Source organism: Ambystoma mexicanum, chromosome 9, assembly GCF_040938575.1.
Source record: "Ambystoma mexicanum isolate Mex_15411 chromosome 9, UKY_AmexF1_1, whole genome shotgun sequence".
Taxonomy (NCBI): Eukaryota; Metazoa; Chordata; class Amphibia; order Caudata; family Ambystomatidae; genus Ambystoma; species Ambystoma mexicanum.
Window position 1 is genome coordinate 914,520,132 of NC_090931.1, and position 26,233 is coordinate 914,546,364.

The 26,233-nt window shown below is 47.0% G+C and overlaps 1 protein-coding gene across 1 annotated transcript in view; it reads right to left on the reverse strand.

Moving 5' to 3' along the window:
- ITGA4 (integrin subunit alpha 4) overlaps window positions 1-26,233 on the reverse strand; it is a 911,072-nt gene that overhangs the window by 297,094 nt on the left and 587,745 nt on the right. The window contains exon 18 of the mRNA XM_069616079.1: window positions 21,105-21,255. Within this exon, the coding sequence (XP_069472180.1) occupies window positions 21,105-21,255 (151 nt within the window). The remainder of the gene's footprint in view (window positions 1-21,104; window positions 21,256-26,233) is intronic.

Sequence of the window (26,233 nt, forward strand, 5' to 3'; positions counted from 1 at the left end):
GGACCTTGGGTAGTCATGGGGCGCCACGATCCACGGCCTCTGCATGACTGCGCAGACCTCCTCTACCTTGCCGGGGCGCACACCCGCTTCCATTCGAGTTGCCCGCAGCTCGGACACTTCATGGCACCTTCCAAGTTCTAGGATGTGGGGAAGGGTGATGCCAGGCTCACGCAGTATCTGGCGCCGCAGTTTGCCAGAGGCACACCCCTGTATGAGCCGATTACGAATCATGACTTCCGGGTCGTTCCATGCACATGGCGCCGCCAGTCTGCGCAGCCGCCCATAGAAAACACCAAGAGTCTCATCGTCCTTTTGTCGTTCATCCCCCATAAGGAAATGTGCATATTCTGCATTTGCCATCGGCAGAAAATGGTTGTGGAGCGCATCCTTCGCTGCCGCAAACGACCCATCCGCTGGTTGCAAGGACAGAAATATCTCATGTACCGCCGGGCCCGCAGAATATAGGAGGGTGGCTAACTTACTGTCATCGCTAGTCTCCATCGTGGCCCTGAAGTACATCTCAAGTCTGTCCATCCACATCTTCCACCTCGGTCCCAGACTTGATGGTGTGCCCGAGATATCAAACTCAGGCATTGGTTGTAGGGAGCCAGGTGGCTTGAGCAGAGGTCTTGGTGGCAGGAGGGGTGGAGGCTGAGGTGCGAGAGCAGCCTGTTGTGCAGCAGCCACAGCCGCAGCAGCTTGGTTCATGGTGGCAAGCGCACAGGCACCCCAAGGATATTCGAGTGATAGGGCCGCAACTCACCACCAGACAAAGCCAACACCTTCTTCAGTAGATAGTCTCTTGACCCTGTCCACAGGCCGCCTACAGATGGCACTGCTCTTCCGATGTAGCCAGGCACATGCAGATCCACGAACTGTAGACTGGGGAAACAGGCAGAAATGGAGGATCCAAAAATTGAGCACGGTGATCCCCACAACTTGCATCCAGCAGGCCTCCTTAGGGGTCTCACCCATAAACTCGGTGAAAAAAACAGTGAAACTGTCAATAAGTCATTCTGAAATGACACGTGCTTCTTCTAGTGGTTATCCGCCACTGGATTGTCCAAGAATTGGGCTTGGATGGCTCACGGATACTTCATTATGAAGCCGTGATCATCCGAGGCCTATTCAACAAAATGGCCGCCGGCCGCGTGTGTCTCTCCCCTCTCCGCGGTCAGATTTCGCCTGATGCGCTCACCTTGGATCATTTGCGCACTGAGCGAACTTCGCCGCCTGTCCCAGGGAGTGATCCCGGTCTTCGTTGCCACTGTTAGCGGTGTTCCGCTACCGCCACCCGTGAGCCCCCCACCCCCGTTGCACAGAGACACAGAGACAGAGATGATACTCGTGTGGGCTCCACGTGGCTCACTCGCCCCCGGGAACGTCCCGTTTATTTATAGGAGGCACGTGACGGAGTGAACGTCACCCCGGCGCGTGCGTGCCCTTAAAGGGCCAACACCACACTTATGTTCATTGTCCCTGTACTGCAGAATATGTAGAGTAACTGAATGCTTTGTGACAAACACTATTTTGTCAGTGTGGTGCTGCAGTCTTATTGTATGTGTTCTTTCCTGTGCAAGGGCACCGGGGTATATTTGCCACAGGACTGGAATCCAGTCTGTGAATGCATTACAGACTAGAGGCCACTCAAGGAAACAGCTGATCTCCATACTATGCTGATAAATTCTAGGTCAACTGCACACTCTGCCACTTTGGTGGATAAGTAAGGATTCTTCAAACAATCATAACATCAGTAGGTAGCCTGAGAGTAGGCTTAAGACAGCATTAAAGCAGACAAACGTGGCATCTCCCCAACTTTGTTTGCAAAAGGGAGGACCATTTGAGGGAACGAAAAGGCAAGGAGTCAGAAATGAATAAAAGGACCAAAAGTCTTTTATTCGCAATTTTACCTGGGTGTATATAGCACAAACCTAGCTCGGAAGCGACTGAGTGCTTTACAAGTAATCTGGAGTTCCTAGAGGTCAGTGGAAGGAGAGGTTACAGGTTATAGTAGATTGCACATACCATACTATAGGGATCGAATATATATATAAGTGACACCTAGGTATTCCCTGAAGAGTAGGGTCTTGAGTTCCTTCCTGAACTGTGGAAGCATAAGAGCGGTCCAGATTACGACCGGAATACTGTACTAGTAGTGTGGGGTGTAGCAAGAGAAGGCTTTTTCCTGGTATTCCATTTACATTACACTTTAGTTTCAAGCCTCACAATGGTCTGGTTCCTAGAGGAGCACGTCCAACCTGAGCCTGCACATTATGTGGCTAGGTAGGCTGGTGTGCAGGCATTAGTTGCCCACTGGGCCGACCCACACTTGATGCAATCTTCTGAAGGGATGGATTTAAGACCACTACCCCACCCATACCGGTCATCTGAAGCTTCCAAGACATGATCTCTTTTTGTCATCCAAGCTTGCAAAACAGCTACAAACACAAACCAAACAACCACAACTAAAAGATAGTGGAAAAAGCTTAATCTAGATATTGTAGCACACTTGATGGAAAATACCAAACCAGTCCTCCACCAGATGATCAAATGATGGCAGATATTTTAATTAAACTTGATACCTACATGATAAACTTCCTAGACAGAATGACGTTCCTGAACAACCCATCACAAAAAAGGAGCAGCAAGATGGTTCTTATCAGAACTGAGAAAAAACACTCAAGGAAGCCAACCAAAAGTTAGAGCAAGCACGGATAAAACATGACACTTAACCTGACAAAGTCAAATACCAACAGCAGATCTGCCTATATAAAGCAGTCGTGCTAAAAGCCAAGAAATCTCACTACATCAAAAGAATTCAATTCACAACACATCCACAAAAGGAAATGTACAGAATCAGCAACAAAATATAAAACCCTATCTCATGCCCATGACTTCCCAAAAGCTATGAAACAACATTGCAGACTATCTCAGAAGCAAAAAATCCAACAGGTCAATGACAAAACCTCTTCAAATACAACCAACAACCTACCAGATACAGGAAACCTGATAACCTCAGCAGAACTCACCCACTTCAGACCAATCTCATAGGAAACCTTCAACAAACTTTAAAAGTAAAGTAATAAGGCTAGATCAGCCAATCACCCTTCCCCAAAAGAGGTCTACAAAACCCTACTCACCAAAGAACCCACAGCCCTCTAGTTCCGAAAATTGATTAATCTATCACTGGAAACAGGAATCATATCAAGGATCACAAAGCTGCCTACATTAAACCCCGTCTAAAGAATGAGGCAGGAAAAGCAGACAATCCAATTTACTGGCATTTATCCAACATACCCTATCCTGCCAAAATCCTGTAGGGCTACAAATACTAAGAAATCCTCAACCACGTAGAATCAAATGGACTAATGAAACAATCCCACAGAGGTTTCAGACTAATAAGAGGAGCAGAATCGGCACTGCTTTCCATATGGGATGACCTGAAGATGAACTTATTATCAACTATGATTCTCCTGGACAGCAGCTTTCGACATCATCAGCCATAGAAGCGTAATGAAGAGACTACAGGAATCTGATATTCACAACTCCACACTGCAATGGTTAAAATACTTCCACACCCGAAATGCTAGGCAATTCTCCTTTGAAGAAGAGTACCAACAGAAACCCCAGACACATGTTTCGGTCTAGTCGAGCCTCATCAGTTGGTCACCCTAAATTACCTAGGGTTATCCAGATGTGGCCCCCTTGCTCACTGTGCTCAGAGAAACAGATCCACCTCACTGATGATGCCCGACTCCCTTCAACAGGCATGTTGGACCTTCCTCCCAGTCCGAGTTACCAGGAAAATGACTGCCTTCTGCTTGTATTCATAACACAATCTCTTACATCCAGGGGGAATGACTCCCATCCCCTGGTCTTCTTCTCATTAGCTTTCACACTTACAATACCCAACTCTGAGTATTATGAGAGTCCATGACCCTGGCTTCTCTCTTCTTCTTTGAGTTGGCCCTCCTGGTCCACTTCCCTGCCAAGTTCTGCCACGATGAAGACAACTCATATCGCTCTCTTAATTTGGGTCCCCGACACTTGTTTCTTGTCTTCTTTGGTTTGGCCAACTTGGCTCACTTCCCTTCTAGGTACTGCCAAAAGGAAGATGGCTTGTATCACTGTCTTGGTTTGGGTCCCTGACCCTTGTTTCTCTCCCCTTCTCTTTATGTCCATTGGCTTGCCAAGTACTGACACAAGGAAGACAGCCTTGCTCGTTCTCTCCATACAGGGTCTTTGATTCCTGTACCTTCCAGCCCCAACTGTTCCTCGCGCCACTCCCTTTGCGTTCTGTGTTCCGGGGAGGCGTGGCCGGTTCTTCCTGGGATCTCTCTCTGTGGTGTTCTTAGATCTGGGTGAGCACGGTGAGGCTCGAGCCAGCCAAGCCCCACCTAGGGCTCTGGCCTGCACCCCTAGCGTGCCAGTGTCTGCCCAAAGCAGTAAAGTAAAGCAGTAAGTAAAAAAGAAAAAAACACTCACACGCGTCTGCTGCTTTTGGACCCATAATGACCCAAAAGCTGTAAGCCTGGGAGACCGGTAGAGGGGCAACTCTGGATGCCATTTGGGCGCTTGCAGCAGGAATGGCCAAAGGGGCTTGTGCCAAAATACAAAGGGCAGCAACCAGCTTCCCCCCTTCCCAATGCACCTGGGGAGTACAAAAGGGAGTCATCAGGCTGCTAATGGAGGCAGCTCTCACAGGAAGGAGTAGGGGTGGGGGTTGGGAATACAGGGTCGCCGGCCTGTCTCGGCTGACCCCCAAACGTAACACTCAGAGGCCAAACTGGCCTGCTTCAGATGTTTTTTGGGGAATAAAAGCAAGCAGCCTGCCGTAAAAATCATCTTTCCTCAGCTGTGCCCCTGACAGAGGCAAGCTGCTCTGAGCTCAAACTCTTCTTCTGTATTCTGACCACCTAATTGCCAGCATCATGAGGGTCTAGTAAAGGCGCCATATACATTCATTTTTTATCCTGACGCAGCCCGCCCATCCTCGTTTTGTGAAGCCATTTCCCCGACCAGGCCTGTAGTAGGCTCCTAGACCCAGGCCTGACCCGCATGCTCAGCCTTGTCTTGGCCCTACCCATGAAATCTCCGGCTTCCTAACCTCTAGGTGTGCTGTGCAGAATTCTCTGCGTCTCAGTTGCCTTCACCTTGTGGAGCTCCTGCCCAACCCTTGAAGCGACGGTGTGTACGCTGCCTCTTGGGTTCACGTCACCATCTGTCAGCCTCCCGTTTGCTTCTGGTAGCCATTGGGCAAAGGAGTCCCATTGTCCTCTTGATTCCGGGAGCGGACTGCTCTCATCTCCATCCTGCCTTCTCTGCATCTCCTTCATGCTTCTGAACCCCGGGACCTGTGGCCCTTTAAGACGAGGTAGCAATACTTAGAGATGGATGGGGATGCAGAACTTACTCAGACATCAATAATCAAACCGACTCAAGGAAGTTGGCAAAACAGTACTGTTTTATTAACAATTATCTAAAACAGGAAGTTAAAAACGGACATCAACGGACGTTCGCTCGATTTCTCGCACTCAAAGCATTTCATGAAAAAACAACATTATTATACTAAAAATGTGTCACTACTGACGTCATCCTACATGGCAAATAAGAAAAACCTACTAGGGGATGTGGTAGGATTAAAGGGAACATCTAGGTATACGTTCCATACTGATGGGATTTGTGACTGGGTCTCTACGATCAAGTGGACAACTAAGCCCATCCTAATTGCAAGTAATATTCTGTGTCATACTGATACTCGACATTCTATTAGTTACACAAACTATAGGGCTCCTTGCTACATGGCACACTCGTACCCTTCTGGAATATCCCACTTGCTAGCAGCATGCAAGCTGGTACCCAAGGTTCTAGGAGGTTGGCCTGGTCATGCCTCCCCACCCGATTAGTCCAACATCTATCATCACTCCTGCGGTCTGTCATTCAATTAGGCTTTGAACTTGGCCTTTTAGAGGCTTACTGTGCCTGAGAATAAAAGGGAGTGTGGCATGGTCTTATCTTCTGGTTTCGGTGTAGTTCGACCCACAGTCTATTTCTATCTGACCATGTGACTGGAGACCACGTTTCCGAGTTTTTCGTTGCATATAATACTATTAAACAATTAACTCTTGGCACCTTCAGTGTTTTTCCACTTCATCTCAAACATAAGTTTGTTTCTTTCTCACGTTCATGTAGCTTCTTGACAAACAACCAGGCTCACGGTGGTCTCGACTCTTGTTGCTGGGCCAACCAGCCTTTTCTTGAATTCTCCTTCGCCATCAGCTATTTTCAACTGCACCACACTTCAAGCCCTTTCCATTCACGGGGTGCAAGTTTGCTAAAGTGCATTCCTATGAGTATACATTGGCGCATCACCGCCATCTATTCACTACGTAGCCAGCCTCAGGATTACTTCGTCTACTTGTGTTACAGCATCTGTACAATTGTAAAATAACTGCATTTTCTTCAGTTTTTCTCCGCACAAGCATCTACATTTCTATCCCGAAATGTTGCTTTACTTTGACACCTTATCCTCGGATCCTATGGAATGTCTATATTCTTTCTTCATTTGTGTCTTATCTGGGGCTGGCAGTTCTGTTTCGTGTGACGTCACCAGTCTTCTTTCGCATTAATTTTCATACTTCTTCCGGGACTTTTTCCAGAAGACGATTACTTATTCGTGAATGAATATAGGTTTTCTCAGTGAATACGTTGTCTCAAGGATTCTTTTCAGTATAGGCATCCTCACTGGTACTGCACATGTCGCAATTTCCGGCTCCCAACATATGGGCAACATGGGGGTGGAGCTTCTGGTTGGGGTATTTGGCTCCTCCTCTACACTTCCGGGGCTTCACAGTCTCTCATCCTGGTTGGCTGTAACTTCGTGATTCACAGTCCTTTGTTTTTATGGCGTAAGCGCGACCACGCCTCTGCGTAAGTCTATAATGCTGCAGTTCCTTCTTGTTATTACTCTTCATTGTTCCTGTGTCCCACCTCGTCCCAGTACTTGGATTATCTATGATGCAGTTGTTCTTCTTCGTCTCAGTACTTTTCAGGACCTTGAGGTAGTCTATTTCTACTTTACAACAGTACAAAGGTCTAGTGTCTACAAAGAGGTTAGCAGAAGAAGGAGATGCAACAGTGTGTGGGGGTCTGATGTTACCATAAGGGCTATACCCTAGATGGTTGTCATTCTCCCTGGGGGTTGGTCCTCCCCATGAGATTCTCCCGCATTACACCACCCCCAGTGGGACTATCGGGTAGCAGGCTCACCTCCCGGGCCTCATAGAAAAGGGGTCCCCCTCGGGGACAGTTGACTTGTAGTGAATAGTCACATTAATTTGTATGTACCTAACATGCTGTCTTCAAAGCCAATCAATTACAATGCCAAGTCCACCCAGGTAGCTGAAGTCGTAGCTCTACAATTTACATGACTATATGTTCATGGAGAAGTGCATGATTTAAGTGTTCTCTGGAAACAACAAGGTTATCAAACATCACTGGTACCCCTATATTGAATGGAAAATGTGTGTCTACTCTTCTATTTGCTTTATTGCTCCCAGCTGCCCAGGCTATATTCAAGTGCCTAGGACATGACCTTGTGGTGATGCAGATAAGATCAGCACAAGGTCTGGCCCCAGCCCCACCTGTTCCTAGAGGCGAACAAAGGTACCTGCTGTAAGCAACCAGTTTAAACATTAGAGGTAATGCAACCGCCATAAAGAATAGAATAGATTGCGCTACACAAGTAGGGTGAGCAGTAGAGCGCACTCAGAGGTTTAGGGAAATGCTGCAGAACACACAGATAGGGTCACATGTAGCATATATGATATGATAAGTAATTTATAACGTACCTATACACAAGTGCTTCCAGGCACAACAAGACAAGTAAGGGGCGACAGAGGGAGGACAAAACAAACAATCTTACTAGGCCTTGTGTCATTCAGATCGTGCAAGTGCGAGGGGGAGAGAAGAGGAGAAGTGCCAGGGGGTGAGGGGGGAAGAGTGCAGTGGCAAAACATGTTAAGTGCTGCCAGGGTGGTGGTTCAACTACGTGGAGGGAGGCAGGGGACTTTAGGGTTGCAGATACAGTCCCTACGTGGGTGGGAGGTCCGGAGGCAGTGCGGGGGCTACTGGTCATGCAGGAGCCTGGTGCCCGTGAGGTTCAGTAGGTGGCCAGGTAACCATTTAGCGCAGCAGACAGGAGCATCAGCAGGGGAGAGGAAGAGTGAAAGCAGAAGCCAAGAGGAAGGTCTTGAGTTGCTTCCAGAACCTTAGGTGGTCCTGCTAAAGTTTGAGAGAGGCAGGGAGGCTGTTCTAGAGGGAGGCCTCAGCCGAGGACATAGATCTACCCCCCACTCTCTGCCTGGAGAAGCGTCTGACCCTCAGGGAGTTAGTTGGAGGTGGATGAACGGAGGGCTCGAAAAAGAAGATGCTGAGGAAAAGACAAGTTCATGTAATGTGGTCCCCGGCCCCAGACAGGCTTGTGGGCGATGAAGAGGGTCTTACACTTGATCCTTGCAGCCACCTGGAGCCTGTGGAGAGATTTCAGGGCTGGAGAGATACGATCCCTGGGCTTGAGGCCAAGGACAAGTCTTGCAGTCCTGTTCTGGATTAGTTGCAAAGGGTAAAGCGTAGAGGAAGGCAGATTCCTTGCGGTTGCAGCAGTCCAGCCTAGCGAGCACCAGGGCTCTGGAGACAGTGAGCTTCTGGGGGAAGTGAGAAAAACGAGAATACCTCTGAGGAGGTGCAGCTGGTAGTGGGCCTTATTAGAGATGTCAGAGATGTGAGGAGGGACGGAGAGGGTGGAGTCGAAGATGACCTCAAGGTTCTTCACCTCACAGAAAGGTGAGGGTAGAGGGCCCAGGGTGGGCAGCCAGAGGGAAAGAGGGAAAGCGGGAGCAAGGGTCCCAATGGGAGGGATCTCAGTCTTACTGGTATTAAGGCAGAGATTGTTGGAGGCACACCATTCTTGAATCGCGGATAGACAGAGAGCAGAGGTGGCTGAGGGGAGCCTGAAAGAGAGCGAAGTGTCATCCGTATAACACCGAAGGCCTGACCCATGATGCCCAGGTTGTCACAGAGATGATTGATCAGGATGGCGTGGTTGACCGTATCGAAAGCAGTGGATAGATAAAGGAGAATAAGGACAGAAGGAAGTTTAGCGTCGAGATTAGATAGAAAGTATTCACAGTTGTTCAGGAGAGCAGTTTCTGTGATTCTGGCTGCTATAAAGCCAGACTGGTGCTCATGGAGACAACCAACATATTCAGTATGGAGAGTAAACTGGGAGATCGCCAGGAAAGGAGTGATAGAGATCGGCTTCTTGAGGAGGGGGTGCACAAGGGAGTGCTTTAGGGGGGAAGGGAAGGTTCCAGTGGCAAAAGAGTGATTGCAGAAATTGGCCAAGGCTGAAGCGAGGGTTTTGATGTGGTCCTTGATGGTTCTGGAGGAGCAGGGGAGCTAGATGGGACTTGTCTAGAAACATTGTCAGGAGTGAACACAGGGAAGGAGGAGAAAGGAGGAGGAGATACAGTCAGAGAGGGGCCAGGAGCGGTAGAGGGAGAGGAGGTAGGGAGTGGTAGAGATGGGCAGAGGTAGGGATAGGTTGCAGAATACATGGGCAGGGAATAATGCATGGCGGCATGCATTAACGTGGCGGAGGGAAAACTAGAGTACTGCCATCTTTCAGACAGAACTTTGCAAGGCATTTATACTGAAATACTGAATCCTGACATCAAAACTGCTTTGCACACAAATCTCAAGCCTGACGATGTTCAGGTCACTAAGGAAGGGGGCCCTAACGTGAATCGAAACCACACTACATAACATTCTTCAGAAGCACACAGTATGCAACTATAAAGTTAATACATTTTTATTGGTAGTAATGAGAAAGTACAGATAGCCTTTATATCCAAGTGCAAATAGCTACCATGCCAAATGTTCTCCTAATGAATAAACAAACAAACAGTACAGCACATACGGGTTAGGAAAGCAGAAAAACTCAATAAATAGACAAAATTGAGTTCTGAACAGTGGCCCTCTACCACGTGATTGGAACAGTGATAATTTATTCCAGGCTTAACTAGAAAGTGCACCTGCTACTCCCTTAGCACATCCATACACTGACGACATGCCAAGGCCACAAACACATTGTCAGATAAGGCCTCAAGACTAGGAACGAGAAGCAAGTAACTTCTTCAACCTAAATCGTAGCAGTCCATTCATCTCCCCTTCCTCACCACGCATCGCAGCATCACATTAAAGTACTATAAGGAACTCATGGTGACAACAGTAAAGACAGACACAAGTGATCATAGTTCAAGGGTGTTTATTGAACTATAAATGCAGGGTGGAAAAATGCCTAAACTAAACCTAAATCTAAGATGGTTTAAAGCGTCTACTATCAAATGAAAATAAGGCAGTCCTATTGGCGTTGTGTCAAAATAAAAGGGCTTATACTAATAAAAACCTGTTGCCCATTCCTAATGCTAAATACAGAAGAGTATGGGATAGTTTTCAAGAAAATAAAGAAGTGTTCACAAAATAATATGGCAGGATGCAGTAGTCTGAGTTTTCCTTCCCCCCGTTTTGAGCATGGGCTAGATGGAACCTCTGAGCACAGCACACTTATTGAGCTTTCCCAGAACAAAATGACAGTTCCCTTCTTAGTTTATCAGAAGCCTCGATGGCCAGGTCTCTTTTACTTAAGTCGCTTGCCTTCGAATGTTGAAAAACAACAAACCAAAAAGTTCCTTTTTTACACAATATTTGGGTGATCTTAGAGCACACCTGGTCCCCCTCCTCTGGGCGCTGATCCTCCTTGGTTCTCAGCCTCCCTCTGCTGGGTTCACTATGGCTCTTGATTAGGGTGCCCCTCTTCATGACGGTTACCCTTTTTTCCGTGTGATGTTGGATATCCCTCTTCTGGGCTTGGATTCCAAAACAATTCTTCTCCATATCAGGGCCTTCCATGGTCACTTCTCCTTGTTCTGAGGGCCTGATAGGTTTTAAAAAGAACACCAAACAAAGTTCCTTTCAGATTGCGCTTGAGGTGATGGTTCCACCCCTGGTTCTCCCTCTCCTGGGCGCAGACCCCTCTCGAATATCAAAACAGTTCCTTTCTCAATAAGCTTTGGGTGGTATCTTTCCAACCCTGGATCTCTGTCGGTCGGAGGTTCCCGGTTCCCACCGCTACCCCCGGTAGCGGTATTCCAGAACACCCACACCCCAAATATATGTATTTGTAGCCCCGCCCCCAAAAAATCTGATGAGTTTTTTTGGGATAAAATTTCCGCAGAGAAAACCCCAGCGAGGGTTAATCCTGCGATGAAAGGACGTCGTACACTTGGAAACAACAAGGTTATCTAACATCCACTGGTACCCCTATATTGAATGGAAAATATGTGTCTGCCCTTCTACATTCTTTATTGCACCCAGCTGCCCTGGCTATAGTCAGGTGCAGAAGGCATGTCCCTTCGGTCTTTTACTGCCCAAGGCAATACCCTAGCGTCAAGGCAGCTCATTCGGCGGCTTCAAATTGGCCCCTGGCTCCTAATAAAACTCTTGTTTGCACAAGGCCAAGCTCCAGAAGAGGTGAACTGGACTCGTCAGTTTTGTAAATTACAGCAGGGCTCACTTTGGCATTCCCCAGACAGCCGCCTAGTAGCACCCAACGTACTCCTACCATACCTGGCCCGAGTGGCCCACAACATTGCCCACTCAGGTAAAAATTAAATGATCATTAATGTAAACCGGAATCGACTTGCCCCCGGCTTTTTGTCAGTTGCACAGGCCTATTGTGAAAACTGCACCATATGTATGGCTCATAATGTAGGGCAAGCTGTGAAGCACGTCCAGTACCGGAGAGTCCCTTCTTAAACATGCAGACTGAATGTGTGCAGCTCCCCATCTGCCAACAGTTCAGTTACTGTATGGTAGTTATTGATTTTTTTCTCAGGATGGACTGGAGCTTACTCCTGCCAAAAGGCAGACGATGGCATGCTTTTTAAGAAACTGTTATCAGAGTTTATACCTGAGTTTGGACTCTCACTTGTCATAGATAGTGCCCGAGGTACCCACTTCACCGGTCAGATTGTTAGAGAGGCATGCAAGTCACTAGGAATTTCTCAACAGTTTCACTGCGCTTACCACCTCCAGTGGAGCCAAAATGGCATTCTGAAACTCAGGTTCTCCAAAGTCGGTCAAGAAGCATGTCTAAAAGGGCCTCGGGCACTACCCCTAGGACGGTTTGCCATGCATGATAACCCACAATGCATGCATGGCCTGTCATCACATGAGATCCTTACAGGGTGCCCCATGTGCATGGTAACTGCTCCCCTAGCAGCTCCACGTTTGCTGGATCTGCATCTGGGAGATAAAACTGTTATTAATTATTGTCACACATTGGTCAAGACTGCTCATTCTCTTCATGCACAGGTCTGATATGCCCTACAAGAACTGCCGACTACTCCCTGCCACCAGCTGCAGCCAGGAGATTGCATCCTTGTGCGTGTCCACCAGTGGAAGTCTGCTCTTCAGCCCAGGTTGCGTGGACAACATCATGTGTTGCTGACCACACAGACTGCTGTGAAGTGTTCCGGTCTGATTTGGACACATGCTGCCTATTGCTGCAAGATCCCAGCCCCTGCTGACAACACCGTCTCCACTTTGCCCAAACTCCATCTACTGAGAACCAGCTCAGCTATGCCTGCTGTCACCATTAGCACTGACTCCCCCTCAGCCCTGCCAGTGTCAGTCCAACCTGCTACTGCAGGTGATCCATGAGCAACAATGGAAGTGGATTTCACTACTCCTAGTACACTTGTACCTGCAGGTGCTGACCCAAGGCCCCCAACTCTACCGTTTGTTCCCACTGGTGATGTCTCTACAGGAGCTGTTGTTCAGGCTCCTTCATTAAGCAACCGAAGCTCCAGAGGGGACAGCCCCAATCTAGGCCCCCCTCCTAACATACCACCTGTAGCATTTGGCTCCAGTGGACCTCACCACTCAGGTCTCAGAAGGTACACCTTGCAGTCCCACGGGATCAGTAATCAAGAAAGAAGTACCTACAGGCATATGCATCACTGCTGGACCTGACCACTGGACGACAACAAATCTTCTTGATGTGGTAGTACACTGGTAAAGATTGGAAGCTGCTTTAAATTATATGTCAGCACTGGAAGTATTTGGTCCCTCTTGTTATCATCTCTTAATCATTCTTTTTGTCCTGATGACCACTGTGTGTTTATTGCTCTGGTATTTTGGATATTTTCAGATTGAACCCTTTAGTATCAGTTGTTCTGGCACAGACATGAACCATGTGAACTGCTTGAACGTTCGCCAAGCACAGTCAAATGCCTATCCCTGGCTGATCACCTTTTGAACATTGACATTTGTCCAGTCTTGAAACTGCAGACATTTGTGCCGTGAACTGAAAGGACTTGGTGGATTACAGCATATGAATGTTTCTTCACCAATATGAACTTAACTTGATTCCCCTTCCATGAACTTTGCTACTGCAGCGTGAACAGAACCACCCCAGAATCTGATGAACAGGTTTAAGTCCTGGGTACACACCATGTCTGGTTACCCGACTACTGTTATTATGGTTGTTATCTCACTGATTTGTCTTTGACTCACAGTGATTTTCTGCTTTCAGAATGACCTGTCATGAAAATGATGGTCCATCTGTTCACTGTTGGGTTCACAGTGGCGTTTCTCCACCTCCTTCCGCTTCCCCCACGGCATTTAAGAGCTGCTTCACTCGCTCGTAGGCCCCTGAGAGGTGAGGAGGTCCTAGTGGACTTTCACTATAAAGCCACTCACTTGCTTTTTTAATTGCTGATCTTTTCTTAACTTTGGCTAAGTTTAATTTTATTGTGCTGCTGATTACTCTACTGTTCTGTTTTAACCTGCTCTGCTGCCCGTGTTGCAGAGGAGCACTGGAACGTAGTGTTCCAGTCCTCTTTCTGTGTCACGGACTGGCGTTTCTCCACCTCCCTCCGCTTCCCCCATGGCATTTATGTGTTGTTTCATCCACCCGTGCAGCGGACGGGCACAGCGGATGAGCGCAGCAGGTCCGTGCAGGGCTTGGGCAGGAAGAGAAGACTTGTCTCTCTACCCGTGTCTCTTGGGAACGTGGCTCACTGATCTCCTTTGCTCCAGCCAACACCAATTGGCCTCTGGAGTTCCATAACATACGTACTGCTGGTACTTTACGGTCAGTAATAGGCCTGCAATGTGGACTTCTCAACACCCACTCCTTAGTTGCCATGATTTGCTGATGAAGTCCCAACCTGATCTGCTATTGCTTACAGAAACCTGGCTGAGGGAGACATCCGGCCCTGCTATCGTCCAAATGTTGCCCCCTGACTACGCTTTGGCCCATGTTGATCGTCCATCTACCCACCCTGGTGGTGGACTAGCCATTATACATAAAAGTACCTATAAAACTGTATGCACAGTGCCTAGTCATACGCTCAATATGGAGTGCTGCCTAGCTCGCATTTCCGTCTCCCCCTCACCACGCTCACTATTCTTTTGGTTTACCAGCCTCCTGGTGCTGATGTTTTGCACGAAATTCCCTGACTTGGTTTCCGAAATTCAGACCATGTACCCGAGTCTTTGGGTTATGGGAGACTTCAATCTTCCTGCCAACACCTCTCCGCCAGCTCAGTCACCAACCTTCTCTCCTTGATGATGGATCTTGGTCTACCTCAACTTGTCCTGGAATCTACCCACCAACTTGGCAATGTCCTCGACTTTATTTTTGCCCCCTATACTGATATTGGCGACTTATCCTTCTCTCCTCTTCTTTGGACCAACCACTTTCTAATATCTTTCCCAACCCGGCTGCAGGTCACTGTAGTGTACCCAGCCAAACCCGCCGTCCTTAAACGCAATTGGCGCAAAGTCAACAATGATGATCTAACTGCCTCCCTTCGGGCCCAGCTTGCCCTCCAAAATTCTTGCTCCCTTAGCTTTCTTGGAGAATCTTTCTCTACAGTGGCAGACCAGCTGGCTCCACTTAAGCTTTGTAAAACTAGAAATAACATCTCAGAGCCATGGTTCTCTGATGATCTCAGAGCCCTCAAACTCGTCTGCAGACGTGCTGAGAGGAAATGGCGCGCAACATACCTGGATGTTGATAAATGCTCTTTCTGTAGCTCTATGTCCATCTACCAAAAAGCCATTAGCGCTGCAAAAAAATCCTTCTATTATGACAAGGTACAAGCTGCAGTTAACAAGCCCAAGGCTCTATTTGAACTTGTTCAGTCCTTGTCCACCCCTAGCACTTCGGGCTCTGGCGCTACACCTTCCCAAGCCCTTGCATCGCTCTGTCATCTTTTTTCGTGACTAAGATTGAAACAATCCGGAATAGTATTGCGATGGCAGTCAGCCAAGTCTCCCCTGGGCTGGCCCCCCTCCTCCGCCATTGCCTAAGTCCACCTGGTCCTCTTTCCCTGTGTTCAGTGAACGTGACATCTCTGAGGCTATTCAACACCTTAAATCCACCTCTCTGACTGATCCTATTCCTCTCACCTTGCTTAAAGACATCTTGGGTGAGGTAATTTCCTATATCACAGAGGCTGTTAACATGTTGTTTTCCAAGGGCTTTATTCCTAGTCCTCTGAAACATGCACTGGTTATACCTCTGCTAAAGAAGACCACTCTTAATCCTGGGATGCTTGAAATCTTTTGCCCCATCTCACTTCTCCCTGTGCTCATGAAGGTCATGGAGGCCCTTGTTTCCCCTCTTCTATCTTCCTTTCTGGAATCTTCCAGATGCTTCAACATCTTTCAATCAGGCTTTCGCCGGGAAGGGGCACTGAGTCGGTACTTAATTCTGTACTCGGCAACCTCACTCGCCTGGTTGACCAGGGTGGAGTGGGAGCAGTATTGTTGCTAGATTTATCTGCGGCTTTCGACACGGTTGATCATAACATACTTATTTCCAGTTTGTCAGAAGTCGGGATATCCAACAAGGTTCTTAACTGGTTTTCTGCCTTTTTGGACGATCGCTCTCAGTCCGTCTACCTCCCCCCGTTCTGTTCTGAACCGGTAGGGCTCAATTGTGGGGTTCCGTAAGGATCTGCACTTTCCCCTATACTTTTCAATATATATATATCAGATGGCTCCTCCTTCTCATCCGTTTCCATGGTTTCAGATTCTACTCCTATGCCGATGACACCCAGCTGCTGGTTCGTCTTGATCTCACTCGTCCCGACACTGCTGCCCGACTTAGGAGCTGTCTGGAGGATTTGGGAGTATGGATGGCATTAAATTCACTTAAGCTTAACGGGAAAAAGACAGAGATCTTGGTGGTGGGCACTAATAGTCCTCTTTCCTTCTGGACCCCAGACTTCTGGCCCTCTTCTCTTGGCCCGTTCCTCTTCCGTCCACCTGTGTGAAAAACCTTGGGGTTAAGCTCTCCTCCTCTCTCTCCATGGCTGATCAAGTTGCTGCGGTCAGTAAATCTGCCCATTTTAAACTTTGTGTATTGAGGAAAGTTCTCCCTTTTATCCCAGCCCAACTCCACACTCTGGTGGTTGCAGCCCTAGCTTTGAGCACAGTTGATTACTGCAATTCACTGTATCTGGGCCAACCTGCCTATATTATAAATAGATTCCAGCTGCTTCAAAATGCTGCTGCGAGAGCAGTTTCCCGTCCTCCCCCTCGTACTCACATGTCACGTGTGTTCAGAGAACTTCACTGGCTCCCTGCAGAGAAGCGCATTCTGTTTAAATCACTGTGCATTGTCCACCGTGCCTTTTACAAACAAGGAGCTGAATATCTCCAGGAAAATTTCTCCCAATATGTAAATATGTACCCCCTCGTGCCCTCCATTCTCAGTTTGCTCTTTTACTATCGATACCCCAAATCGGGCTGGCTAGGACAGAGGGACGTGCCTTCTCTGTCGTGGCCGCCAGGTCCTGGAATGAACTTCCATGGACACTACGTCGATCTCTCAAAACACTGCTCTTTTAGTCCTCTTGTTTTTCTCCTCATCTCTCAGCGCCATGGTGCCCTCGGGTGTAAGTGTGCTTTATAAATCCGTATAACATAACATAACATAACATAACATAGCATAACATAACAGTGAGACGACTTACTTTCATCTCATCGGGCAGTACATCTGCATTTGTAATGTCCCAGATTGTTGGGTATGTGCACACTTACCTCATGATTTGTTCTCCAAGTTCCGCTTAGCCCCTATTCCCTTCAACTGTGGGGATGTACCCCTGGATCTCAAGCTGGTTTCCTGAATTCGGGTCCCCAGACCATGTAGCAATTTGCATTCCCAGATGTGGTTTACTGGTCCTCCAAATGTCCTCACCCCAGATCAGGTATACAGTAAACCCACAGCACTTCACCTTTCATCTCAGGCTACTGGCCTTATTTTCTAAGTCAATAGGGGTACACTATTCATGGGAAACAGCAAGTGTCAATATTACCTCCTACCTGCCATTAGGCATTCCTGCACCTTCCTGAGGCATTCCCACTAAAAAAAAGTACAGAAATGGAAGGGTTCATTGCCGGGATGAGTTACCGCATACCAACCCTTGGGGTTAAACTGAACCACAAACTCTTGACCCTGCTGTCAGGACTGATTTGGGGTTATTGCAAATGCTACTGCATCATCACTGACCTTGCTGACCGCGAACAGGTGGCTATCCGGACAATGGTCCTCCAGAACTGTGTGGCACTGGAGGCCCTCTTAGCCTCACAAGGAAGGGTATGCGCAATTGTGAAGAGTGGATGCTGTACTTTCAGACCAAGTTACGCCAGTAACATTACAGACATTGTCACCCATACACTCAGTACAATAAGTGCTGTCCATGTCAGCCCAGAGTCCACCTGGACCTTCTGGTCCTGGGTAGCATATATTATGGGACCACTGGGGGTTTCCATTGGACAAATCTTACTCGTAACACTGATTCCGATTGGAGGTTCATCCTATCTGGTGATGAAATGCAAATGCCTTTACTACCGCTCATGTGTCCAATGCCCATAGACTCCCCAGACTAGCCGGGTATTTTACTTTAATGCCACTGAAGAAGTGCGTTGTTACCATCTGCCAAAATATGATGTTTGCTCCTCCAAAGATGTGTTGAATGAGACTGGAGTGAAGGTCTTATAGGAAGGAATTGTAGGGTAAAACGGAGAAATTGAAACTGAATGAACTCCTCAGATACACTGCTGCCTTTATCGTTATAATAAGTCTATGCTAACTGCCATGTTGACAGTGCCTTATTGCCATTGCAGTGTATGCTCTATGATCTAATGTGCATGTCTTAACCACAAAGGCTTTGCTGACTACTGCCTGACAGTCTTCACTTCCATAGTTTTCACCTTTGATGTGCTTCCCTTTTGGCATACCTAAGCGTGTTTAAGCGAGACACCTTTGTAGACAAGGAGGCTTTAGAAGACGAAAGTAGTCATTAGTAAGTGGGCGAGTATACCTTGAACCATACCAGAACCATGGATGCAGCTTGCACTGCAAGGATTGTAATATATTGTGAAATATCTTCTGCTGACATCCAGACTTTTAAATATGTATATCTAGTCGTTACTGCATTTTCTTTGTTGTCTATAGAAGATGTTTGTCTAAACCACTGAAGGATACATTATCAGAAAATAACAGCACAGTTTGTTTTGTTGTGCATTTATAGGGGTAGCCTGTTAGGCATGGCCCAAGTAACTGACTCTAGCCCCAAAGTATAGTATGCATGTATGCAATCACTGTGAGGGGAGATTGTGATGCGTCTACTTGTACTTTTAAATGTTCCTTTTGGGCCTGCCCATATTTAGCCTTGTGGCTCCAGCAAGGCACTGAAACACAAAAGGAGTTTTTGGCACCCTGCTGACTGCCGTGTAATGAGGCCCATAGACAATGTCCTGCATACTTCTCGGCTGACCCTCCAAGGAAGGGCCAGTGCTGATTTTCAGATCTTTAATTGACAAGTGCATGTTTATTTTACTTGTTTCACTTGTACATCCATTTGGTCCAATGTTTATAAATTGGAAGCTAGTATCGCCTCGTCTTTATTACACAAATATCCCTCTTTTGGTAACTCTCTAATGTTGACAGGAATATTTCTGCTGGCACAGACTGGGGCATTTTGGTCTAAACAAATATTGCCACGTTCTTTAGTAACACCTGCCACTTTTACTGAATTCAAAGGGACTCCTTTAGGCAACATGAGAAAGTTGGGAGGGGGCAGGAATTGTAACCTATATTTCGATATTACAAGCACACCTCTGCCGCGGGTACACTTCCCACTGAGCCATCCTACTTGCTTTATAATCTTAGCCTGCAAGCTGAATACGGTTCTTTGCAGCAGACACAATACCTCTTCGACTATTTTACTCAGGGTTTGGAACTCACTGGGATCTCTGCAACAGCTATATTAATCCACTGAATTATATTAATTGGATTTCGAATTTATGGCATTGGGACTTGAAACTTTTAGATTTCTCACACATGTCATCCACAAATCAATACGCCCCTAAAGGAAGAACAATTTTCCAATAAAACTTAATGAACTATTGTTCCAGCTCAATAGTTTTTCAACTGCAAAATACAGGGGAGACCAGAGATACATTCAAAATATTGAGATCTTTGCTCAGCTCACCCCTACCCAGCAACCACTGATGCAAGTCTGTCTGTCCAGAACATGAAGGGCAGGGACTTGTTTGCACTTTCACACCACTGCTCTTTCTGTACTCAATCAAAAAAGAAACTGCAGCATTTGTTTAATGATCCTATAAAAAAAGGATAAACATGAACTGCTTGAATGATTCCGGGCACGCAGTCAAAGCAGTACTTAATGTTTTTTGCATGGGAAACTATTCAGCTTCGTGTGATAAGTAAGTATTTGGACGAAGCCGAATATCTGATTTTACATGGAATTTGGCCTAATACTTACTCCAAGTCGAATTTCAATACACCCCTAATCAGAGATCCCGCCTCAATACAATTTGCATCAGCCAATAGGCACTGCAATTCCAAGAAAGCATTTTAAAGCTTTTCAATTACAGACCACAGGATTATAGCTTTTACCTCTGAAGGGAAAAGGTCATTCGTTTTATTATGTTTGGATAACAGTGCCCAAGATAAAGTCTGCTTTGAAAGACCGACTCTTTATTGTAATTATAGCACTTTATCAGGCTATATTGACTCGTCGCATAACTGTAGTGTTTATGCACTTGTAATTCATGATTACAGCACTTTATCATTTGTTTATGGCATTTTACTGATGTAAATTATTTACAGATAATTTATTTTTGATATTGGCAATTGACATTCCTTTTTATTCTCTTTATGAATGCCAGGGTAATGCGAGTTCAATTGATTTGCAGCATATTTGTATTTTACGATAAGGGCATTTTGCAATCCTAAGGATGCTATACTACCGATTTTAAATGCGACACAATGGGCCTTATTACGAGTTTGGAGGTAGCCATGATGTTTTTAGTGGCATGGCTACCTCCAAACTCGGGTCCGGGTCCCGGAAAAGGGGACTTACTGGGCCATTCCGACCTTGGAGGGCCCGGTAATTCCCTTTCGCGGGACCCGGACCCAGTACATCCCCATTCCCATTGAGCCGCCATAGGGCTCAATGGGAATGCTGAGGATGCTAACAAAGGGGCCGCTAATGACGGGCCCGTTGTTAGCATCCTGTTCTGCTAGCGGGTCCCGCTCTGCACGTCTGGTCTGACCAGGCATACAGAGCGGGACCCGCTGCAGAACTCGTAATGTGGCGGCCCGGTATGAAGGGTGCCGGTCCCTTACCGGCACCCTTCATACCGTGGCCGCCACACTTGTAATGAGGCCCAATGATTTATTATAAAGGCTAGACATTGTAATTTATTTGTTTTTTTGCCATTAAAGTTCGGAGCTTTGAACGATAAATGAATCCTTTTGAATAGCGATTGTTTATGTTTTTTGTTTTAAGGAGTGTTTGCAAAAATGGATTAGTTGAAAATCTGAAATGTCCAATTATAGTGATGAATAACTTTTCAATTCTAGAGCCAAACTGTTGAGTCATCCTGTGCTCGAGATAGGCACATGTCATAGTTTAATTAAGTATTGGAATTCTTACCAGTTCTCGAACTTTAATGAAGTAAAGACCTTTCGGCAGTTGGATGTGCAAGACACTCTGAAAGGCATCATCGCCATGATTGGAAACTGAAATATTCAACATCAACGTCTTCATGCTTCCAATGGCGAGGTAGGGCTTCTCTTCAAATGGTCTGAAACAAAACAGGGTTAGAATATTGTGGTCTAAAATGTCTAAACCTGGGAGGTCGACCTTGAGCGTGGCAAGATTGATTCATTAAGACCTCAAGATGTAATGCCAACAAACAGACGTTTAAAACATGAACTGGCACCAGAGGATTAGTCATAGAACACACTTTGGAACGGAAATGACACCTTAACAAACAAGAGGATGTTAAAACTGGGCAGGATCCACGGAAACAGCAAATGAAAACAAAACCCAGAGCTGGAATATTTTAAGGGTAGGTTTACTCGTGTACTTTTTTTTATAAATGTATTGCATTTAGGTATTCCAGGTTCTCCCCCTATTTTCATCAATTTTTCAGTTACTAGACTAATTACTTAATTAATTATTCAACTGCTGTGGGTGGTGCTGCCATCTTAATGCAAACATGCAATACTGTTTTGTATTGTATCACTTTATTTCGGCTGAGCAATAAAAGTATATCCATAATACATAAAACAGCAATAAAATATGCGTGCCACACAGGGCGACACAAACAATACAATTATAACAGCATCATGTGCAAAACTGCATTTGGAAAGCCTGGCAATTACGTGGCACTCATGAAATTAACAAACTATTACTATACATGTATTACTATTACTATAATTACAATACTGTACGAGGGGCACACCTGGGAGTTTTCTTTAGGGTACATTTTCCTTTAAAAAATGCAGTACATGTTTGAATCATTATGATTCTGGGGAATCACAGTTCCTGAATTCTTCACAAGTTATTCTTAGTTTATAAAACGAAATGACAATGGGCCTCGTGGGGATTTACTGGCTCCGGACTTGCCAGAATCATTGAGGCATTACAGCTCTGGTGGTCTGGTAATTCCAAAGCCGGCATTCCGTTACTCCCCATTCCCGTGACTCCACCGGAATGGGGGCAGTGGAAACACTGGCACCATGCAGTAATGGTGCCGGTGTTTCCGCGTCCGTGTGCAGCCGGTGGCGTCACGCCCGCCAAGTCAGGCCTGGCGGGTAACAGCACACGGCAACACAACTCGGAGTTAGCCGGTTTGGAAAACGGTGCGGTACGGTTTTACCAGAACCATTAAATCCGGGCCTGCTAACTCGTAATGAGGTCCAATATCTACATTTTTTGATCAACTCAAGAGTATGTTGTAAATGTAATGCGATATGTAACCCCAGGGTTGCATTAGTTTATCACACTGCTCAGTGTTAACACACAGGGCCTGATTCATGGAATATTTGACTGGTTCAAAGTGAATTTGCACTGCTGAAAAGTGACATTGCACTGCCGACACAAACCCTGATTCATGGAACCGTGCAAAGTGTATTTTTGCAGTGCAAAGTCCGGGCAAAATCAGCGCATAGTCAGTTTTGCAGTACAAAATGACTTTGGTCATTTGACTTATGATTCTTAAAAAAATGGACGATAGAACATTCCTTGGCAGGAGAGGACACCGGACCCTGGATAGTGAACATCTAACCCTGCATGACAGGGGTCCTCACCTCTGGAAATAAGTGGACTTTTGGTATGACCCTTTGATGACTATAAATATGAAAAAAAAGAGCAGTCTGAGAGGGAACATTAAGTCCTTTAGGGACTGCTGCTCTGGAAGGATGATGGAAGGGAGGGATTACCGGTGGAAGGGGGATACGTTAATTATATATATATATATATATATATATATATATATATATACATGTGTTAATAATTTGGCTAATTTATTAATCCGAAGAGCCAGGTTGGCATTGTTTGTAAGCTGTGGTCTGTCACATTAAAGAAACCTTTCCAGCTAGTCTGGGCATTTTTGTGCAGTATAGCTGAAAGCTCATGCCACCTGTCAGCCGCGACTGCGCCCCCTGTGAGTTCGAGGGAGAGCCACCACAAAGCAACATGGCCTAATAGAGACCCAAGGGCACTTGAATAGTATATGCTTTTTGTTGGGATTGGAACCCCTAGGGCTGCTCTTCCACATTCTGGAGTAAAGTAGCGGTGTTAATTGATGTTTAGACACCATTACTAGAGCTAAATGACTGTCTGTATTTTTAGGTAGGTATCAAGGCAACCTGTTTGCTTATGAATTGTAGTGAATGTAATAATATATTTGTGTACCAATAAACTGTTGTTTTTCTAGATTGAGATTTTGTGTAATTTCTGGTTGCAACTATTTACCATCTCTGTCACCACTATACAACCCGTGTGGCACTTGTTGGGTAATTAGAAGGATATCTTCCTGTAGAGGGGTTGCACAACTGGTCTTTAAATGATCCTCAAGTCTCCTATTGTTGTGAGATTACAACTAAAGCGTCAAAATATACACATCCAGTTGTGATGTCACAACTACAGGATTAAAAATCAGACAAAGGTTCTCCAGCTTTATATAATCAGAATATAACAAGTCATTAAGGAGTTCCATGCCCAACTACAGGCAAAGGCCACACAATGAGTGCCATATCTGAGGTCACAGATCCTCAACTGAGTGCTGAACTGTGAATCCTCAGGCCCAATCAGATCATGGCAAGAGAACATCTTACTTCCTCATCCAAACAGTGGCCAGAATCTACTGCTGGGACATACCTTAAGCAAGAGTATGGACCAGAGCAATGAAGTACAGGCGATTGAAGGAGGAAGGAGAGAGCAGGGATAGGAGGGGATGAGCAAGGAGAAGGAAGTAAAAGGTTGCTGTTATAGAAAGAGAAAATAGGAGAGCAAAACATCAAGGAGAAGAAGGGAAACAGGTTGCTGTTTTGGGAGAGACTGAGGAAGTTGGGGAGAGGTGGAGAGAGGAAAAAGGAGAGCATCGGAGACTGGGACTGGCTGGCACTTTATTAGGGATAAAGGAGCAAGAAAGAGAAAGAAAGGTCACACCAGAGGAGGTTGGAGAAAGAAAAGGGAAAGGCTCGGAGAGAGTGGAGGAAGTCGAACACCAGGGATCGAACCTGTTTTGCTTCCTGTCGTTGCCTCCTGAGCTATTCATGGATGTACTCTCATTATATTTCTAATATAGAATGTAATATTTTTAAAGGACTGAACATGTATAAAGATGTAAGATTTGAAATTAACCAAATGCAGTTACACAGAATGTAAAAGAAATTGGGGATAAAGTCCCCACAAATATGTTGTAAGAAATGTCTCTTTCCAAATTCTTAATCCATTTCCGTGCACAGTTCACAGTATGTGCTCTGAAAGGATTGGACAGCTCAGAATGTAGGTGCCACTGCCCTTGCATGCAGAGAAAGCTTGTACATGTCTGGGTATGTATAATTGGATACAATAGACACTTCGGGCCACAGGTCCTCTTGGATCCTGCAGCCAGCAGTTTCCTTATTCAGAAAGGTGGTCAGGTCTGCCAGCACAGGGGGTGGTGTGCTTGCAGTGGGAGGACAGGTCTGCCAGCACAGGGGGTGGTGTGGTTGCAGTGGGAGGGCAGGTTGTGTGCTTGCAGTAGGAGGGCAGGTCTGCCAGCACAGGTGGTGGTGTGCTTGCAGTGGGAGGGCAGGTCTGTCAGCACAGGTGATGTGCATTGGGAGGGCAGGTCTGCCAGCACAGGTGGTGGTGTGCTTGCAGTGGGAGGGCAGGTCTGCCAGCACAGGTGGTGGTGTGCTTGCAGTGGGAGGGCAGGTCTGCCAGCACAGGTGGTGGTGCGCTTGCAGTGGGAGGGCAGGTCTGCCAGCACAGATGGTGTGCAGTGGGAGGACAGGTCTGCCAGCACAGGTGATGGTGTGCTTGCAGTGGGAGGACAAGTCTGCCAGCACAGGTGGTGGTGTGCTTGCAGTGGGAGGACAGGTCTGCCAGCACAGGTAGTGGTGTGCCTGCAGTGGGAGGGCAGGTCTGCCAGCACAGGTGGTGGTGTACTTGCAGTGGGAGGGCAGGTGGTGTGCTTGCAGTGGGAGGGCAGGTCTTCCAGCACAGGTGGTGGTGTGCTTGCAGTGGGAAGGCAGGTCTGCCAGCACAGGTGGTGGTGTGCTTTCAGTGGGAGGGCAGGTCTGCCAGCATATGTGGTGGTGTGGTTGCAGTGGGAGGGCAGGTCTGCCAGCACAGGTGGTGGTGTACTTGCAGTGGGAGGGCAGGTGGTGTGCTTGCAGTGGGAGGAAAGGTCTGCCAGCACAGGTGGTGGTGTGCTTGCAGTGGGAGGGCAGGTCTGCCAACACAGGTGGTGGTGTGCTTGCAGTGGGAGGGCAGGTCTGCCAGCACGGGTGGCGGTGTGCTTGCAGTTTGAGGGCAGGTCTGTCAGCACAGGTGATGTGCATTGGGAGGGCAGGTCTGCCAGCACAGGTGGTGGTGTGCTTGCAGTGGGAGGGCAGGTCTGCCAGCACAGGTGGTGGTGTGCTTGCAGTGGGAGGGCAGGTCTGCCAGCACAGGTGGTGTGCAGTGGGAGGGCAGGTCTGCCAGCACAGGCGGTGGTGTGCTTGCAGTGGGAGGGCAGGTCTGCCAGCACAGCTGCTGCACAGTTGGCCATTGCTGCATATCTAAGTGAAGGGTGCACACCCAAAACGTATGTAGGCATTGGCCAGCATTCCTCCACCCGTGTGTGCTGGCAAATGTATTTGAGGTAAGGGGCCCTGAACTACCTGCTAACTGAAATTTTCATTGGACATGTCTCCCTAGTTTTGGGGTGGAAATCTAAAACAGAACATGTTTGCCGTGAGGATGTTCTATTCGGGTCACAGCAGTGCAGCCAGGCCACCCCTGTGTCTGGCCTTAACCGGTTTAGCCTAGGCGCAGCGCAGGGCAGATGCAAGGGAGTCAATTCATCAAGAACACACCCCCACCCCTCCTGCCATGCTACTGAAAGCAGATGTTGCATTAAAGGCAACATTTACAGAGGCAGCTGGGGAATTGTTTTTTTCTTTTAATAGGGAGGCGGAATGTGCCGTTACTATGCTTTTGTACTGCACCTAATCAACAAAGCAGTCAGGGCTTTAAGTGAGCCTGGTATAGCCCGGGCCAATCCCCAGCAGTCTCCAGAAAGC